The 21,255-nt window shown below is 37.0% G+C and overlaps 1 protein-coding gene across 6 annotated transcripts in view; it reads right to left on the bottom strand.

Moving 5' to 3' along the window:
• The window catches only part of GRM8 (glutamate metabotropic receptor 8), a 746,206-nt gene that overhangs the window by 65,759 nt on the left and 659,192 nt on the right, over positions 1 to 21,255 (bottom strand). For all 6 annotated transcript variants that reach the window (XM_072764125.1, XM_072764126.1, XM_072764124.1 and 3 more), the window contains exon 9: positions 19,817 to 20,752. In XM_072764125.1, coding sequence (XP_072620226.1) covers positions 19,817 to 20,752 — 936 coding nt within the window. The remainder of the gene's footprint in view (positions 1 to 19,816; positions 20,753 to 21,255) is intronic.

The raw sequence follows: 21,255 nt of genomic DNA, 5'->3' as shown, positions 1-21,255 counted from the left end.
TGCAACTAGAATATCAACAAACAGTAATAGCACTTCACCCCATGTGGTTAAGGTATACTTCAATTTTTGTGTGGTTTTATAGTAGCCCAGTTTAATAAACGTGTAGAGAACCCCTAAAATGAAAGAGTACAATATAGTTTAAACAATTCAGACTTTGGAAACTTTAGGCTTCAGAGCCAGATCTGGATACCCAAAGTAAGTACTGTCTATACAAAGTCTTATAAGAATGTATGAAATTCAGAACATTCTTTAGTGTCCATGCCAATTTGAATTAGTATCACTAGTTCACAAGTCAGCTTGAGAAAGAATATTATGATCCACAAAAAATGTCCTGTTTTTATTCTATAATGATTTAAGGAACTTATCCTGAAGTAATAATGAAAATTGTGGAAAATCATATTTGGATAAGGAATTTATTTCAAAGGTATGTATCACAGTATAAACAATTTATAATTCAAAGGAAGTAATGTCTACTATCAGGAATATTTAAAAATAAACCTGGTATATTACTGGCATCCACAGATGACATGTTACATAATCTTTTTTCAAAACTGGTTAAAACTCACTTTTGGAAGAAAATATTCTCCCAAACTACAGAAATTACTTAGACGGGTAGGATTTATAAGTGCCTTTTTTTTTCTATTTTCCAATTTTCCTATAAAGTCAGTATTTTATATATCTAATTAGTATATATACTTTGTTTTTAAAAAGGGATATTATCACATTAATGAACTTAGAAAATATAGAAGGCAATTCATATTTCATTTCACTTTTCTTTATGTTGTTATATAAATTTCTTGAGTAAACACATTTTTAAAATTTAGTATTTCTCAAGAATGTGTGTCAATAAAGAATCAAGCTAATCTTGTGTCTGTTAAATAAATAAAATATTTAAATATGAAAAAATGCAAAGATAAAGCATCTCCATTCACTATGCATATGTGATTAAATATAAATTAAAATGTTTAATGACTAGTATATCAGCTTAATATACTATATTTTAAAGTATGCATTCTTATACTTTAAAAAATATTTTAATATCAAACATATTTATATAATTATAATAATAATATTATTATTACTATTATTAGAAAATTGGTCTTAAATAATGATATACCATGTCTGAAAATAGCAGACTAAATGATTAAAATGACTAAAATCAAGATGTCGGCAGGGTTGCTATCTTTCTAGAGGTCTTTTCATGCCTTTTTCAGCTCTTAGACGCTGCCTGCATTCCTTGGCTTTGAACTCCCTTCCATCTTGAAAGTGAGCAATAGCCAGTTGAATCTTTGTCAGGTCACATTACTCTGATGTTATCTTCCTCCCCCACATTTGAGGTCTCTATGGTTACATTAGACCACTTAGATAATCCAGAATAATCAACCTACTTTAAAGCCAGTTGATTAGCAACCTTAATTCCATCTGATACCTTAATTCCCCTTTGCCATGTAACATAACACATTCACAGGTTCCAGTGATCTAGAACGTTTGAGTCTGTGGACGGCTGTTGTTCCACTCACCATGGCTGTTAGTTATGGAACTTTACATTATCTATCCAATTAATAAGTTTAAATACACATTGATCTATTTTGATACAACTTTTCTTGCAATTTAAACTTATATTTGCATTGTTAATTAGTGTCTTTGTGTCTTAAATATACACATAAAGCTTTACTAAATTCTTATAGCAAATAATTTGAAGATTTTGACTTTATGTGTATTTACATTTGTTACATAAATCTAGTCTCATTAACCTAGTATAAAATTGCCTGACAAGATACAGGACACTTAGCTGAATTTTAATTTCATATAAACAACATGTAATATCTTGGGATCTCACAAATATTGTACAGAACATATTTATACAAAATCATTCATTGTTTATCTGAAATTAAAATTTAACTGACTTTCTCAATTTTTACTCAATGAATCTGGCAACTTTAACCTAATATTTTTTTTAAAGTAAGTTTATGGGTGCCCTGGTGCCTCAGTCAATTGAGCATCCAACTCTTTATTTTTGGCTCAGGTCACGATCTCAGGGATTAAGCCTCACATTAGGCTTCCTGCTCAGCAGGGACTCTGATTAAGGATTCTCTCTCTCCCTCTGCCCCTTCTTTTTTTTTTTTTTTTTTTTTTTTAATTTTTTATTTATTTATGATAGGCACACAGTGAGAGAGAGAGAGAGGCAGAGACACAGGCAGAGGGAGAAGCAGGCTCCATGCACCGGGAGCCTGATGTGGGATTCGATCCCGGATCTCCAGGATCGCGCCCTGGGCCAAAGGCAGGCGCCAAACCGCTGCGCCACCCAGGGATCCCTCCCTCTGCCCCTTCAACCCCACTTGTGCTCTCTCTTTCAAATAAATAAATAAATCTTAAATAAATAAAAAGTAAGTTTAGGAAATGATGACTTAATATATACTGAGTTACAATGTAAAATGGAATAGATATTTTTTTGCTTGTCAGCACTCCATATTGAAATAGAATATTTTAATATTATAAATATTTATAATTTTCCTTCTATACATATAAACATATTCCAAGTTTGCTTTGCTATTCGAGGGCATTGAGATTTCATGATGTTATGATAAAATTATATTTTAAAATATAGTTATATAGCTCTTCTTTTGATGTTATTATATGTGCAATTTCATTTCAATAGTGGGAGAGATGACCTGAAAAGGACCAACTATCCAAAAATAAAGGTAAAATATTGAAATTGTGAAATAAATAAGAAAATAAAAATTTAAGCTTTGGAGAAAAATGTGCAACAGAGTCCCTTTGTAACCTACCATTCACTAAAAGGAGGATTAATAAGGAAACTCTGGACATTGTTCCTCTGGAGAACGTAAAGAGAATTTGTGGAATCATATGGAAGACCTCTTACAGGAAACTAACACCCAAACATGAATGTAACTGACAATAGTGGAATGGTTTCAAATAAAAGCTGGAGTTTGTTCAGATTTTAAATGACCAAAAGTAAATATTTGGCTACCAGGAATCAGAAGAAAGTATGCTGCTATGGCACATGGGACTAATGTAAGCAAGCATCTATGACTTCCTTTTTTTTTTTTAAGATTTTATTTTTTTATTTATGAGAGACACAGAGAGAGGGGGAGAGAGAGAGAGGCAGAGACACAGGCAGGAGAAGCAGGCTCCATGCGGGGAGCCCGACTTGATCCTAGGACTCCAGGATCACGCCCTGGGCCAAAGGCAGGCGCCAAACCACTGAGACACCCAGGGATCCCCTGCATCTATGACTTCCTAACACAGACTAGAAAACTGGTAGTGAAGTGGGAAGAAAGAAGGTCCTCTGGTATATCATATCATATAGAGTAGCCTTAAATTATGGTAATATTCTGAAAAGGAGAATGTGAAGCAATTTGAAAATGAAGTCATGCTTTATGAATTTATAACATGGGGCTTTAAATTAAAAAATGGTATGACATATATAGTTAACTTTGCCTAAGATATGTTCCAGGAAATATATCAAGTAAATTTTACTACATAGAAATGTATGTTCCCATTGATTGACATTATATTCAGGCTGTTTTTTTCCAGAAAATATACTGTTCATGCTTTTTAATCATATATTACAAATATATCATTTTTAATACACAGTTAAAGATTACTTCCTGATAGAATATATTATTAGTTAAGAGTGGGGAATAGGACAAAAAACCCTTATAAACAAACTTATAACATCTTCTCTACTATTTAGAGTCATACTGCAGTCATAAAAAGAGTCATAAAAATAACTTTAAACATAAAATCATGTAATAATTTATATTAAATAATTAGGCTCTACTCTTTTAAAGCAGATGAAAGTATGAAACATTTATTATCCCCTTGTGGCTAGATCTACACTAAAAGCACTGGCTGCTGGAGTTAGGGCAGATTTACATAACAAGAATAGAAACTTAAAATGTCTCAAGTATTCAAATACATCAGCACAAAATATGGAGATGGAAGAAGATGCAGAATGTCAAAGCAAAACTTGATGGAACTACCACCCCATGCTGCCTCCATGCAGCTAGACTGAATGCAGTGTAATTTTTAAGTATATTATTTAAATTGGTGTACAGTTTATAACTATTACACATTGTGATCAGTTATAATTGATCCTAAAATATTTTCTGTTTTAGAAATATGTCCTTTATGTTTCAAAATAAATATATATTTCTCTGTTGGTCATACAGGATTCTCCACCAAGAGGAGGAAAACTCTTGGCACCGATAGGTTTTCCATACTCAAATTAAGCCTTAAAATATCATGAGTTACTTTTCAAGAAAATAATAGCTTTTTTTTTTTTTCAGTTACAAAAGGACTTTAAAGTATCAGCTTCCTCCTCTTGTCCGTTGTCCATAAGATGAGTGAAGTTAGGGGGAAAAAAAACACATGGAAGAAAAATTCACCGGTCCATAAGGAAACTTAACTGGCTCTTGTTACCAACGCTAGAATTTGTCACAAGAGGCCTGCTTAGTAGACATTATTTCCTTCTCTCTTCCTACGGCATTGTGGCAGAGCAATTTATGATACTGTATTGACTGGAAGCGCAAGGAAAATGTGGTAGAAGGGGATAAGGAACTCACTAATGTGAGGTGAAATAAAAATCAATCCCTAACAAGAGATTATTTTACACGTTAACTTCTCTGGGGTCACATCAAAGTCTTCCAGCCAGTGGCTCATGTATTTCTAGCAGGGGAAATGATCTGAATGATAAACAAGGAGTAATGATGAGTAGAATGTACCAAAGAAAAGCTAGGTAAATGTGAAACCAGCAAAATCTGATGAGCTAGGAGATGTGTACTATCAGCTATACCTGATAGCCCACCCTTCTTGATTGTTTTTCTAACTAGAGAGCAAAGAAATTTATAAATTAATTAGAATATTGAGTACTGAGTTGCCTTTTTCATTTTCCTGCCTCAGATATCTCTGTAAAACCAAAAGAAACATAATAGGGTTTTTTGGAAAAGGAATTCAGATTCTGGATCATATGTTTGTATCATGCTGTTGATGTGAACACACTTGATTAAGGTTTCTGAGGCTGATGGCTGCCTTAAGCACATTTGTCTTCTGAAATGCTCCATGCATTAATCAGCATCCTTTGCTATATATACATAATCATCTTCATGTGCATTTGCTTAAACATTAGGTCATGCCTCTGAGTGATTGGCCATTTCTTACGTAACTGGCAATTTTCTTTAACAATAAGAGTGTCTTAGAATTAGGGCCTTAGAGAAGTGTGAGGAAATCCTGGGAGCAACTATTCCCTAGGCTCTAACATTCCAAATGAGGTTGGAAAAAAAACCACACGGTCAAGCCCTCATTTTATAGATGAGGAGACTGTTTCAGGAAGTTAACTTGTTTTATGAAGGCCACAAGGATGTGAAGGAGACAAGAGCCATTCAACCCATTTTCCCACTTTTGTCTAACTCACTTTCTGGCACATACTTACTCAGAATTGGCTTCAAAATGTTTACCACTTTCCTATTCACCTAATTCAACAACAGCCTTTTAGCTGACAGTTATTTGCAAAACATACTTATCAAGCCATTGTGGGGTTAGCAAGAAGTGAGAGTCAGGAATAAACGCCCCCCCCAAAAAATATATATATATATGATTATTGCCTCTACCGAAAGGGTTTGTGGATGGGGATACAACCATAGGTACAAACATAAATGCATAAATGTCAAAGAATACAAACTTGGAAGTGTAAAATATTAGATGCCCAGATAGAGTCCATGTATGCTCAGAAGCTGTAATGTTTAATAAATTAAAGAAGATTTTAAAGATTGGTTGATTCGATAAGAACACTGGTTTCACTGAAATGAAAGGCTGTCGTAGAAAGGCAAGATTTGAAGTTTAAGTTTGAGCAACTGGTCAAGAGGAAATAACTTAAGAATGCTTCATAGAATCTTTGGTAACAACTATAGCAATTTCTATTAAGGAACTATTCTACAATTATCAGTTTAATGTTGGTCTCCTCTACCAGAATTCAAGATGCGTGAAGGCAGGCCACCTCTAGATCCATGAATACTGTCAGCATTAAGCAGAATGAAGGTGTTAAGTAAAAATTGGTTGATTGAATAAATATATTTTTTTAAAAAGTGACAAGCAGAAGCAGCATGTGGAATAAGTTCATGTGGCAGAAATCTGGAAGTCACTCTCTAGGTGCAAGTCCAAGAGGTCAGGTTATATCACCAAGGACACCTAGATTTAGACTAAGGATCTGACCTTGGAAGTGGAAAGGAAAGACTGGATCTAGGAGCAGTTTCAAATGAGTAATACGATTTGTTGACAGTATAGGCAGGGGGAAGGCAAGAAGAAGTCTTCTGTTAAGTCAAAGTGTGGAGCTCTGAAAAACTGGTAATGTTGATAGAAAGGAGGAATTAACATAAGATTAAGCATAATGGAGAAATATAAAGCAGCAGCTAAAATCAGGAGATGGAGACGTGGAGTCAAACAGGGTAGGTTCAGCCCCAGGCACAGCTCATGGTAGCAGCGCGAATGCAAAAATTCTTAACTTCTCTGCATCTGTAGGAGTTGAAAAGAGATTATTTATACATTAAGTACCTAGTCTGGTTTTTGGCACACAGGAGGCATTCAATAAATAGTGACTACTTCAAAGATGATAAATTTGGATTTTTAGATATCTCAATCTCACAATTTGGGTTTTGGATTACTTTCAGATTCTGGTTTTAGATTGTGTAATTTCACATTTTTGTACATGTAAAAGAGCAGGCACTAAGAAAGCAATTCAAAAACACAAGTGTATCTTTTATAGCAGAAGCCACGTGAACAATGAGAGCTCAAGGGAATGGTGCCTGGGAGAAAGGCCAAAATCAGGGACAAGTTGAGCAGAAGGAAGATGAGATCAAGGAGACAAAGAAACAAAAGATATTCAAAGCGATGTGGTTTCCCAGAGTGTCAGGGAGGGGAAAAATATAAGATGGGAGTATCATTAGTGATCACAAATGTGTATGCATGTTGTCTCTATAAAATACACTAGAAAGTAATAAGTGAGGGAGAAATAAGTAATTAGAGGGCTTTTTTGGGAGACTGTACTTTATAATCCCTTGTTAGAAACTGTCTGCTCATTGTTGTTTTTCTTACCACCTTCTATACATATTTTTCTTTTTCGTTCCAAATGAAATTCTTTATTTCATGCTTGTTATTGTCAGTTCTTTACAATATGTAGGCAACACAACCAAATGTTCAATAAATTTCTGTTTGATTGGACATTTTAGCACGAGGAAAGTGTTTTGCTGAAGAAAGGACAGTGCTACAGTGATAAGCTGCCTGCTGATGTAAACACTTTATGGTTTTATGACAGGCTCACAATCTACCAATACTCTTTTCAATTCAATTCTATTTGTGTGGATGAGGATTTTAGAGAAAACAGCTGGCAAGAGAAACATATGACATTTAATATTGCCTGAGAAGATGAAATCTACAAAACTCTGTATATGTGTGTGTGAAATGTGTGTGTTTGTGTATACTCACAAAGGTTATATTGGGAGTCGTATTCTACAGGGTTTGGGCCAACAGACAGCAGAAAACATCACATCCCTTGGTATTTTTCCAGAGATACACTTGACTGAACAAATAACCCAGCGACTCTAAAATTCCAATGAAAACATTCGACTGATTGCAATTTTTGAACTAAAAAGATTTTTTCCAAAATGAGAATAACCTCAAGGCATCCTTAACAAACAAACAAATAAACTTACATCAGTGGTGTAGGTTTGGATTGGTTCAAAATCACTCCCTGTGAACAAGATTCAGAACACTACCAAAATGGGAACCTTGCAGATAACTGCATGGAAACACTACATGACATTTTAGAAATGATTTTAAAGAGAAACAGCAATAATATTGAAATTTGACTTATTCAGATGTTATGTGCAAGGTACCTGAAGTTACACAAAAAGGAGACATACAGTAAAGAAAAACTATTGAATGAATTTGGTCACAACCATGACAAATAGAGACAGCCAAAATTACCATAAAATTTGCCCAAGATTACCAGAATATAAAATCCATTTAATACCCAAATTTACATGATGACAATAGTGATTTTATATTTAAATTGATTCATAATCATTCAGAAATGACTTTTATTTCTAAAAAATTTGCCTTTTTATATCAACTATCAAAATTCATTTGAATATCACAGCAGATTTGTTTACTCAAAATCACAGTCTACCAGAGATTCTTTTCCCTTGTGTCCTTACCTTTGCTTTTATCCACACAAACTGATTTATACTCAATGCCACTATTTAGGGCCCAAATATCCTTCTCCATACTTGGTTAGATGCAGTCATCAGCAATTGAAAAGAATCATTTTCTCTCCTTTAGCCCAGAATGAAGGGAAAACAGCAGACTCTTGCTTTAAAGTTAATTAGATAGAATCCTTGTGGTAGCCACACAGAAGGTTGAAATCACAAAAACCTTATAGTGTCAGTGCCGCCCTTCCTACTCTGTCTTCCTCTGTTCCCAATTCAATTGGAAATGAGTCTCTTTTTTGTACTTTCTATTGTCACACGTCAAGCCCCCAATATTTCTTGCCTAGATTTCTTCAATAATCTTCCTATTGTCTATTTTCCTATCCTTGCACACTACAATTCATCTGACTCACCACTGGCTGACAAATCTCACAAAATGGAACTGTACTGAGAAGACAACCATGCTCAGAAAAGATTCAAATGTACTCAAGTCCCTAGCAGATACTCAGGTACAAACTAGACGTTAAGCCCCACAGCAAAATGGCTGCCAGTTATCTGACTGCCTTCTTTGGTGTGTACTCTTATAATTTATTGCCCAAAGTACTTTTTCAATGTTAAAGGAGTGGTATTAACAACAGGGCTTATCGAGATATCTAGGTCACCCACCTCTCCTCCTGACTATGCTAAACTCAGAACACTTCCTCAGTTACAGGTTTTACCCACAATGCCCTGACCTTTCCTTCTCTGAAAGTTTAAACCCCCTGCTCCTATTGCCTAGAAGGTGGCTTCCATCTGTTTCTCTCCACCCTTCATGACCTGTTTAATGCACACCTCCTTCATGCAGACTTTCTTGATTCCTCAAAAGGACAGGCTAACTTCTGTTTTTCTCCATCTGTGGCCCTAAGACCTCAGAGTAGGCACTTTGCCTCCATTTATGTTACTCTGCCTCAACTGGTCAACCATGGGCTTGGTTTGGCCCCTTACTGGATCCTAAACAACTGGACAGCAAATTTTGCTCATCTTTGCATTTTCCTAAACACCAAGCAAAGGTTCCTTTTTATAACAAACATTTAACAACTATTTCTAATGAAATGTCATCACTGGCAGTAAACTGATACTTAATTTGTGGCCCCTAAAAATACTTATTTAGTAATGGCATTAACCCCAAACAAGAGGAAATTCACAAACTGTTCGTGACAACCAAAACTCTTGAGTCATTTTACAAATTCAAATTCATTCACCCGTTTTTGTGTCTAAAAGTTTCCACAAAATACACATTATCCAACAAAAGCCTGAATATGACAATGTACATTCATGTTGTCTTAGATAAGTTTTTCCTAAAACTTTCACTTAAACCCTTCTATATGCAGTCATTTCTATTTTTATCATATAAATTTACTTATTAAATGAAATAAAATCTAAGTATTTGTAAAATAAAAATCCTCCATCATTCATCTTCCAATATCCTGATACTATTCTAGAGAACTAACACGTTTGAAGAATTTTTGTTTTGTTTTTTGTTGTTGTTGTTATTTAAATGGTGCACTTATATCTGGGTTATCAATTTTACATTGTGTGTGTTGACTACTCCAGTAAAAGATGAGTGATTTAATGTGCTTGCACAACCCCTCTCTATGTTGCCTCTCCTTAGTCACCACCCAAGTTTTTAAAGTTATGTTACTATTTTTAATTTAACAAAGTTTACAATATTTATATTCACTTCCATAGAAAATTAACATTTCTATATTTTATACCCAGATTTCTTCTAATATGTAAGACCAAAACAAAAAAGTGATTTTTGTATATGACTACTAAATATTACTCCCTTCAGATTCATCCAAGTAGCATGGTTAGCATTGCAGAGAAAGAATAACTATAATTATTAACCCTACCTTTTAAGAGGTAATTAGACAGTGGGTCTAATAAGTACTCTTATAATTCCCTTTTAAATTTCTTCATTTCTTCTAGGTTACATGCAAGTGCCACTGTTATTCGTTTCATATCAGATGTGCTTTTTTGTTGTTGTTGTTGGATTACATCTAGAATAATTCATACATGAGATATGCAGGCATCAGATTTTCTGAGCCACATACATTTTTAGCTTCACATTGATTGATAGTTTGGCTGGCTATACAACTGTAAGTTTAAAATACTTTCCATCAAAAAGTCTTTGCTCATTGCCTTCTAGAACCCAGGGAAGCACGTAAGGTCTGATTTTCACGCCTCATATGTATCTTTCCTCCCCTCCAAAAGTTCTTGGAATTTTCTCTCAATTAGTGCAATTTTAGTGAGATGTGTGGGCTTTTCAATTTTAAAAACTGTCTTTTGGGGCACCTGGGTGGCTCAGTGGTTGAGCGTCTGTCTTCGACTCAGGTCCTGATCTTGGGGTCCAGGGATCAAGTCCCACATCAGGCTCCCCACAGGGAGCCAGCTTCTCCCTCTGTCTGTCTCTTCCCCTTCTTTGTTTCTTCTCAATGTTTGTTAGATACATTTTAGAATTCTGTATCTACACTCAAAGTATTTTAAGTTTTCCTCAGATTTCCTTTTTTCCTTTTTCTCCTTTTCTCCTTGGATTTTCCTCTGATTTTACACTTCGCATCTGCACTCCAGTGTGAACCCCAGCCATCCCACATTTATGTCCAGCCACTCAGCTTCTGATTTTCACATTAGTATTTTCATTTCCAGGACCATTTTATTTTCTAATCGATCTTTTCCACAGCAATCTATGCATGTGTGTATGCTCCATATTCTCTTGATTCTTGGAATGCCCATTAAAATTTATTTTTTAAAGAATTCTCTTATATTTTCTGAGTTACCTCTGATTTTGTTCTGTGTATGTGTGTATGCATTTTTTAAAAAAGATTGTTTATTTATTCATAGAGACACACACAGAGAGAGAGGCAGAGACACAGGCAGGGGGAGAAGCAGGCCCCCTACAGGATGCCTGACGTGGGACTCGATCCCGGGTCTCCAGGATGACACCCCAGGCTACAGGCAACGCTAAACCGCTGCACCACCGGGGCTGCCCTGTATGCATCTTTTTAAATTGTGATATTGGGGAATGCCTGGGTGGCTTGGTGGTTGAGCGTTTGCCTTTGGCTTTCGTCTTGATCCCGGGGTCCTGGGATCGAGTCCCACATCAGGCTCCCCACAGGAAGCCTGCTTCTCCCTCTGCTTATGTCTCTGTCTCTCTTTCTGCATCTCTCAAGAATAAATACAATCTTTTTAAAAAAATAAAAATAATCAATCAATTGTGATACTGGTTTTCAGCTATCATGACATGCTTGTCTGTAGCATGATTATGATTTAGGACAGGTTGATTGATAAGGATTACTGGCATGGTCCACATTCCTTTGATGTGAGAGCAGACTACAGACCTGTGTAGGTCAGTGACTCTTAACCTGACTGGCTTCTCTCAAAGATGCATGGCTATAGGCACACAGACAGGTTGGGGACCTACCATAGAAGGTACTTTTCCTAAGAGTTAAGAAATGTATCATGTCTCTATCTTGTATAGAAGATGTATTTCAGATTTCCCACCTGTTCATGTCTGTCTGAAATAAAGTTACTTCCAATTTTGCTTCATTTCTCTCTCAGTGTCTTATACTCACACAAGGAGCATAAGATAATTCTACCATCAGACAATTCCCATTTTTTAGAGCAGAATTCTGTAACATCTGTACTCTATCCTTGTTAAGTTAGAACAGAAAGAAAAAGCAAGAGGCCAACCTGTCCCAGCTATTTTGAAATGCAGCTCTTGACATAATTTTTCTGATGGTCACTCCCATGCCCAAGTTGGGTCTTTATACTAACCATAGGTTTAGAAATTATTTGAGACTATCATGGTAAGAGTCATTTCTGTCACTTGGGCTGTACTGTCCTTCTTTTAATTTCTCTATAAATCATACCCATTGACTTTTATTTTTCAGGATTTTCTCAAATTGTTCTACCTTCTGTTGACTCTAAAAATATGATGGTGTCCTCTTATTTTCTCTCTCTTTCCTGTCCTCCTTTTCTTCCTCTTTTCTCTCCTTCTCTTTTTATTTCTTTTTTTTTAACATCATTGTTGCCTTAGAGGAAAAGGATATATATATATATATGTTTGTGGCAGCCCATACCCTGAACCAGAAGGCAGACTAAGTTTATATATATATATATATATATATATATATATATATTTCTTTTAATGATGCCAATAAGTCTGCTTTGCATTTATATTTAATAACTGGAATTTATACAATATAAATAAATAAAAAATAAATAAGATACAAATAAATATTTGGTTAAATATTTTTCTACACTTTGGGGTGGGTTGTACTAGCCACATGATACTGCATTTAAAGATTTTAAAAATTTTCATAGCATAAAAATGTGATATGGTTACAGCCAAAGGAACTATTTGCTTGCAATCTGCTCTTCCTGGCACCCTGTGTGCTCCATAAGATATAAGCATCTACTGAATCATGGAAAATGCAATTTGAAGTTACACAAGTAAATTAGTCACTGCATTCTGTACTATCAACAGTCTGGGGTGTCATTAAAGTTCTGTCTAGATAGAAGAAAAATGAAGTCTATTTGTATGGCATTCCCCCTGAACATTTTTGAAATAAGGTCATGGTCACTATGACTAAAAAAATTTCACAGTTTAGTCTTCATCAAATCTAGCAGTCTAGCATTTTAAACATATTAAGAAAGCTAAACCATTTTAATAAGATGAGTTAGTTGAGGACTTAGTTCCCAGGTTGACTCTAATCGTATAGTTGATTAAATTATTATAATCTGGCCATAGAAAATTCAAACCCTTTGTAAACTCCATTTCAATTTAAAAAAAAAAAAAAAAGAGAGAGAGAGAGAGAGAGATGAATGAGTAAATAACACAATCTCACTAACAGCCAAATTAAGTAGCCCTAGGCCTCACAGTTTTTCAGAGCCCCCAGAAAAGAGGAGCCCTTGCTTGGACTCTAAGCAAGGTTCATTGAGCAAATATTCCTTTATGCTGTCAAGTAAGATAGGCATCCCCCAAAAGAATTGCCCTAAATGTGTAAGTTGGCAATTTTCTGCAGCAGTAATATGGAACACAACCGGGGGAAAAAAAAAGTAATCAGCCTGGCTAGGGCAGCATTCCCTAGGAGAGCCACTTAACAGGCTGGCCTACGCTGTGCCCTAGAATCTCCTTATTTCATTTTTTTCCTTCTGTATCTTCATAAGCATATCATTTTAAGTGAGTGCGCAAACGAGATTACATAAATGTTTTCTTTTCTTGTTGCCTTTCCTTTTTCCTTTTCTATGTGGTTTTCCCTTTCTAGAGTTGATTGCAACTCTGTATGACTGATTTTGCCGGGACATCATCTACCACGATACCTGAAATAGATGTCCCAATGGGTGGCACCATCCCTTGGGACACTGCAAAGCCTTCAAAGGGATCTGCTTCAAATGACTGTAGGTTGACAGGTAAAGAAAACACTCTTCTGTTTCCACTTCCCTCCTGTCTAAGGACACGATGCACTGCTGAGAGAGACACGTGTGGCTGGAGAACTACCTCTGGCTGCTCCCTTTTGAAAGTCACTTCCATTGTTGTCTAGGGTACACTGAAGGTTGCTCAGCCTGTTTTTCTCACCTCAACTATTCCCTAAAGCAGGAATTTTATTATTCTCTTCCAAACTAACTCTCACCATGCTTGTTAGAGTTATGCACTTTTCAAATCTTAACCTATTTCCGAAATTGCTTTCTGATAACACCTCACTTTCTTCCAGTATTTTAGGCTAAATGTATGAAGGCTGTTACATGTTGCCTCAGGTACAATTCTCTCTTCTCTTTGTCCAAGTCCTACAGAGTCTGGTTGCCCTCTTCAATCTACTTAATCCGCATAATCTACCCCCTGGAGTAAGTCTCTATGTTCAAGGAAACACATCCAGTGAGGGTGCTGCACAGACATGGTTTCAAGGGCTGGGGATGTTGAGGCAATTATCTGGTTCAATATGAATGTATTCGGTCATCAAACACATTCTTTCTTGAGACTCTATGTTGGCTCAGCCCTTGACTCAGTGCTAAGGATATGACAGTGAGGAAAACCAAAAAAGGTCCCTGTCCTCATGAATTACAGCTGAAGAGTAGCAACGGCCAATGTTTTAATGGTCGCTTATCACATGCTAAACACCAGTCATAATTTAGCTCTTGAAATTCTCAGTAAAACTACCATACTGTTGGGGGGATGCCTGGGTGGCTCAGTGGTTTAGCGCCTGCCTTTGGCCTGGGCGTGATCCTGGAGTCCCGGGATCGAGTCCCACATCAGGCTCCTGGCACGGAGCCTGCTTCTCCCTCCTCCTGTGTCTCTGCCTCTCTCTCTCTCTATGTCTATCATAAATAAATAAATAAATCTTAAAAAAACTACCATACTGTTGGGCTGGTGAGACTGGGGACCTCAAAACCGCCGACCCCAGGCCAGCAACCTCCCAATAAAGCCGCCTTGCCCCTCACCCCCATCTTCCTGCCAACTCTGCCTTGCTGCCCTACTGTAACTTAGCTTACAAGACCTGTAACCCTTGTCCTAGTCGGAATGCCACCCTGCTCCCATCTTCCCGCAGAAAACTCTTTATAGACCCCCCCTGCAGATTGCCTGGGCGCAACTTCCCTGGCCCGGGAGTTCCCCGCTGTCTCTCCCCCCCCACCGCCCACTCGTTGAGGCCGCGGAACCTCACCCAAGAGCCCGTCCCATTAAAAGCCTGTTTCAACCAACTTTTGCCTGGCCTCTCTATTCCATTTCACTACCGATTGGATTAAACCTGACACATACGGCATCTATTAAGTACCAAAAACAAAAACAAAAACAAAACAAAAAAACCACCATAATGAGACGACAGAAGTTTGGGGTTTTTGTTTTAAGTCACCCACCTTCCTGCTTTTTCCTAGAGGATATGAACTCAAGTCTGCTCTAGTTCAAGAATAGGGCTGGGTGCAGATGGCAAGGGACTGCTTTATATTGCTATGTGAATTTGCATTCTCTGGGAGAATTTATTATTATCTTCAGATGTGTAGCCCTTGCCTACATTTCCCCAGCCGGTTTGGCAGAGTCAGGACTGGAATCCAAATTCACTTTCTCCAGAGCTTATGCTCTTCCCTACTCCCCTCATCCATCTCTGCACCCCCACAGGCTTCTGCCTTTTGATAGACAGTAAAAGAACGAGGGAGGGAATGACAAGGCAAAAGTATTTGATTAATTCTATCAATTCTCCTTTGTTCTATGTATGCTAAACAGAACTCAGACAAGTATCATAATTCCTTTTTGCCTTTCTCCCTACATATTTAGCAGCCCTATTTCAGAATAAATGGTAATGACAATTTTTTTTTAAAAGAAATGCATATGGCCCATCATTGAAAGAAGAAAACTTCTCTTTCAGGAAAAAAAAAAAAAAGAAACTGTTGTAATGGGGATCAGTATAAGATGAAAATAGAACATTCCCATGACATCCCAGTCTACCTTAAATCAGAAATAAGCATTATAATATTATATTAGGTTGTTCTTGTGTAAGGCAGTCCATTCACATATTGGGTGGTCATTCGCTGGGAAGGGACTACATGAAAGGCTCTGTTAAGAGACATATTCACTCAGATACACATCTGATGGCCACTGCTTCCCCTCCAGGAATTTTTCAAGGCTGACATTTGCAGGTGAGAGGAAGAAATAAAGGGGTGGGAGCATGCAGAGGGAGCAGTCTAGGATGATTCCCAGGTTTCTGAGTTGAACTACTGGATGATGCTGCACCAGAGGAAGAAAGGTTGCTTTGGGAGATAGGTGGTGGTGGTTGTTGTTTTGGACATTTTTGAGGTATTATATTTCCTACTTTAAGGGTGTTTTGTTTTGTTTCCACTCAATGAACTGGCTGAAGCACTGTGTTCCTTGGAGCTTGGCAATATCATAACCTTTGTCTGATTATCTCAGCTTTATGAGTGCAATTAGAGGTGGTAAAATGTGTATTTAAGAGATTTCTGCCATCCTAACAGCCCCTCACCATCCCAGAGGACTTTTTTTCCTTACAATTACATTATTTATATTTTACTTTTTAAAAATCTTTTCAGCATAATTATGAGTTTGTGTGAGTCTATATTCAGTCTCAATGTGTCCACCCCTCCTTCACAACAACTTTTGTATAGGAAAAGAAAAAGTGCATTTATACTACAGCTAGTAGAATGCAGCAGTAGGCACAAAGCTAATAAATGATGTCATTAAAATCTATTGGAAAAATATAATTCAACTTATTTTAAAATCTAAAAAAAAGTAGGGAAATTAAATGGAGTTTTATCATTGAATAAACATTTACTTTACAGAGGTGTCTTCATGAATGCTAAAATGGACCTTTATAATTTTATTTTACTCAGGGGTTTTCCAAAACAATCTGTCTATATTATTCAACTAATTTTACCTTTTATTCCTACTACTGTTATCATTTCAGGGATACCTGTATGGTCATATGAGTTTTTCTTTTGTCGATTACTCTAAGAAGCATAAGTAAATACGTAGTGAAAGAAATTTTGCTCTTGTGCTGTCTCCTGTGTTACAAATCCTACATCACTGATGTACAATTACATGATGCATAGCTCTCTTTTTTGCTTTCTCGTCTCAGATCTGAATCCTCACCGTGTTCCCCTGCCCTTGAGCTTGATCTTCTCCTGCCTTTGAGCCTGGCACCTTGCTGGTGCTGGCAGGCATCAGGCAGGCATGGGCTGGGAGCCAGGCTTACAAGGAAGGCTCCGGGAAGCAGACTGACATGGGCTCAATAATTAGCACAATACTGGACACAATGCTCGATAAGGATCTACTGAATTAATGGATGTGTGTACTGCCTGACTGCTAGAAACACTTCAAGTTGATAACATGGGCTAATTGGCTGAGCATTATAAATGAGAATGGAGGACTGACCAGCTCTTTGGTCCTCCAAAGTCTATAAAACTTATGTAAAGCCTTCTTTTAAAGACATAGAGCTTTATTCACCTTTAATATCTGTGTCAACAATTTTAGCAAGGTGAAAAATATAAATATTCTCATGAATTTTGTGTATTGCTACTTTGAAAGAGATTAACAGGTAGCAAATTTTAGGTAAAGCCTTAGGATAAATGTAATTATATTACATAAAGTACCTCAGTAGCCAAACCTTAGCTACTTATAATAGCTCTCGATGTAGAGCAGGTCCAGATTCAGCAACTCCAAAACTCACTAAATAATTTGAGGACTTCACAATGTTCTGAAAATTCCTACAATTAGCATTTCTTCCTGATTTCTTTAGTCTTTTCCATATTCAGTTATATCATGAAAACAAAATAAATCCAATTAACATATTTTATCATTTGTCTTACAATGTGGTTTTTTGACTTACTTTGATTCCAAAAAGCCAAGAGGGAAAAAAACATTTTATCTAACATTCAGTCATATTTCCATAGGTGTGGATATATCTAGCCCCAAAAGTCTATACATAAACTCCAGGGTTTTGGAGGATGTACCGTGGAGCCCATAGGCTCAGCAGCACTCTGCCACCCCAGCATATTCACCTGTCCATTTCTTCTTAAAATTCTTCCTATCTCCATCACTGCTGTGAGGGGACAGCTACAACTTAGCATGGTTTTAGTTCTGAGAGACAAGGGCCATTTTTTTTCGAGTATGTTATAAAAAAGCTTATTAGTATGATACATGTTTGAACTGCTGTGATAATAGTATCCTATAGCTAAATGCTGTACCACAAATTTACTTATGCTAAAAAATCAAGGCACTGAAAGACTTATCTAAATAGAAATAACATCAAAAAAAGAGATATAACCTCTTATTTGTGTTTGCCCTCACCCACTGCCCTTGCAAGTCACAATATGAGAAGTAAAAATGTAAAGCAGGAGAAAGAAAAAGAAAAGGAAGTTAGATGTCAGAACTCAGGAGATTTTGTCTGGGTATATATTTATTGCCCACAAGAAAGCAAAATAAACTACTTATGGCCCTTTTCAGATAGAACAGTATATTAAAAAAAGCAGTCCTCTGTTCAAATACAAGAAAGAGTACCACTTAATGTTCTTAATAATTCACATAATGCAGACATTTCCAGACTCTGAAGAACATTGTTTTGCCCTGACTAGTTCAACTAACCATATCAAAACAGACCCAACAGACTGTGAGAGACTTATTTTCCAGCCTAAGTATTCTCTCCTAAGTCAAATTTACAAGTTTGATCCCCATGAATTTCTATCTACATATGTCAAAAATATAATGTTTATTAGGTTTAGAACATCAAATTGCATTACTCTCCTTTCCTGCTATGTGCTTGGTCCCACATAAAATATTCATGGGCTTCTATCAGGCCACCTACGTCATGAAAGGTCACAGATCTGGAACCCAAAGTAAGATTTTTCTATTCAGCAGCAAGTTTGCTGAAGTACATTTCTTTGTGTCCAAACATGGTTGAAAGCCACATTGATCTCGTAAGGGATGAATGCTCATACTAATGAGCTCTCCATGCCCATGTTGAGTACTCTTTCCTCTGAATTAGTTGGGATTTTAAGAGTCATGCATGACCTCACTTGGAATGTTAGCGAATGGGGAACGTAATTGTGCCCAGGATGCTTGATTTCTCCCTAACTTCTGATGATAGAGGGTGAAGCGATCTTTAAATTCTCACTCTGAGAGCTTTCTCATCTGTACAGTAAGACTGAAGGACTATTCTTTCAGAAAGATATCATTTCCTTTGTTTCATAAGCTGACTTATCTCTGTTAAATTAGCCAAACCTTGGGATCCATGTTTAACGTTAGTTCCCTGCTTTTCTGGACAGAAAACTATGTGTGTCCACTTCAGCACCTGCTTCCTTTTTCATATAAATCCCCTGCAAGGATTTACGTGGAAAAGGTTAACTGGAGATTAGTGACAAAAGAAAATTATTTTAAGAGATTTAATTGATCTTCACCCTCTGAAATATCATAAACTGCCTTATATAACTGCCCACTGCTGTCTTCTTTAATCCTTCCACATCACCTTGCACATATGGAAAAGTGATAAGCACAGGGGCTGAGGAGAAAGAGTAAGATGGTTCAGATCAAACTAAGCCATTTCAATTTCTTTTGTTCTTGTCACTTTACTAGAAACCCTGCTTCCATGACTAAAGCCAATCATAATTATGAAGGAATAGCTTTTTCCCAGAGACACACAGGAACCAGGAAAGGAGATATTTGTCATACAATGGGATATCTCTGTGATAGCTCATTCCTATGAATCATATCTTCCTTTTCTCCCATCGTCTTTTAATTAACATTAGGAAAAGAACAATTATCTTTGTAGATAACAGACCTGGGAAGAGAGACCCAGAAAGTAATGTGAGATCTGTCAATTTTCTACCTTGCTAAGGAGGACACTTTAAAGCCTTCTTCATGGAAAATCAACCTTAGTCAACACATATTCAAAGTTAAGTAACTTTGAGGGATTATATATACATTTCTAAATAAGAATAATACAGACCGAATCATCTTGAGAGAATATAAATGAACTGAAAAGATGGAGAAGCATACTAAAGAAAGAAGTTAAATCCATGGAAGTGTTGGCATATGCATATCTTGCACTTACCTTTTCTGCTGACTGTGCTGTACCAAAAAAGATAGGAATGAAAGCTAACCAAATGATGCAGGTGGTATACATGGTAAATCCAATAGGTTTGGCTTCGTTGAAAGTCTCTGGGACACCTCTTGTTTTAATCGCATAAACAGTACATGTGACCATCAAGAGGATACTGTACCCCAGTGAACAAATGAGTGACAGATCAGAAATGTCACACTTGAGAACTCCCCTGGCATTCTCTGGGTCTAGAGTCCGCTGTTCTCCATAGTCAATGATGATGTGGGGAGGGTCTACAACAAACCAGACGCACACGCCCAGGAGCTGGACAGAGATGAGGCTGAAAGTGATCACCAGCTGGGATGCTGGACTAATGAACTTGGGTGCTGTGACTGATTTCTTCCCTTGTTCAAATATCCGGTGGATTCTGTTTGTTTTGGTAAGAAGGGCTGCATAGCTGAAACACATGCCAAGTCCCAGAAAAATCCGGCGGAAGGAACATATGATTGTATCTGGTGCTGCAATCATTAAAAAGGTGATTGAATAACAGAGAAAAATCCCTGTTAGGAGCACATAACTAAGTTCTCGTCCTGAAGCCCTTACAATAGGTGTGTCATTATAGCGGACAAAGGTCACGATCACAAAGGTGGTGGCAATGATTCCCAATATTGCAATGAATACAGGCACTACAGCCCAAGGAGAATGCCATTCTAGTTTGATGATGGGGATAAGCTGGCAACCTGTGCGGTTGATGTTTGGTCTCTGATCCAAAGGGCAAAGTTCGCAGGAGAGCTCATCCACCTGGTAGTTGTAACCTTCACAGCGCTCACAGTGCCAGCAGCAAGGGACTCCTTTCACTGTTTTCTTCCTCTCCCCAGGCTTACAGGGCAGGCTGCAGACAGACGCTGGGTGAGTGTGTTCTCTATTAGCCCACTGCATGTCTTCCACCTGTGGGGATAAAAAATTAATGAGCCTTCCATTTTTCCCCATTTATAATATCCTAATCCTAGCCACAGGTTTGTAATAAATCCCTGAATGCTGACAGTGCAAATACAGTTTACTATCATAAGAGCCTCGTGTCTTTCCCCAATATTGACTTCTTTATGAAAGTGTTAAATGAGTGGGCCCAATAAATCATTCATATCATCAACTTGATGAGTGTCATTATTTTCCATTTGCCTCCTCAATGTTGACCAATCTGTCATTTGTAGAAGGATTTATTGACCCAAACAGTCTTGAAAATATAAATACATATATATATAAAAGCCCCATGGAAATATGTTTTAGAGTTAATCACAGATACAAATGCCAGGATCCCTGAAACACTGGCTTCGGGTATAAACGTGTACATAAAACAGTGATACAGAGCTCCTCACCATACTTGTGGAAATTCAAACCACACTGTGTCAGTTTTGAAAGGAAATGGCCAAAACTACTTTAATCTCTGCTAA

Source organism: Vulpes vulpes, chromosome 7 (genome assembly GCF_048418805.1).
Source record: "Vulpes vulpes isolate BD-2025 chromosome 7, VulVul3, whole genome shotgun sequence".
NCBI classification, from domain to species: Eukaryota; Metazoa; Chordata; class Mammalia; order Carnivora; family Canidae; genus Vulpes; species Vulpes vulpes.
Note: the sequence above shows the minus strand (reverse complement) of the source record. Positions and strands in the feature narration are given on the sequence as shown.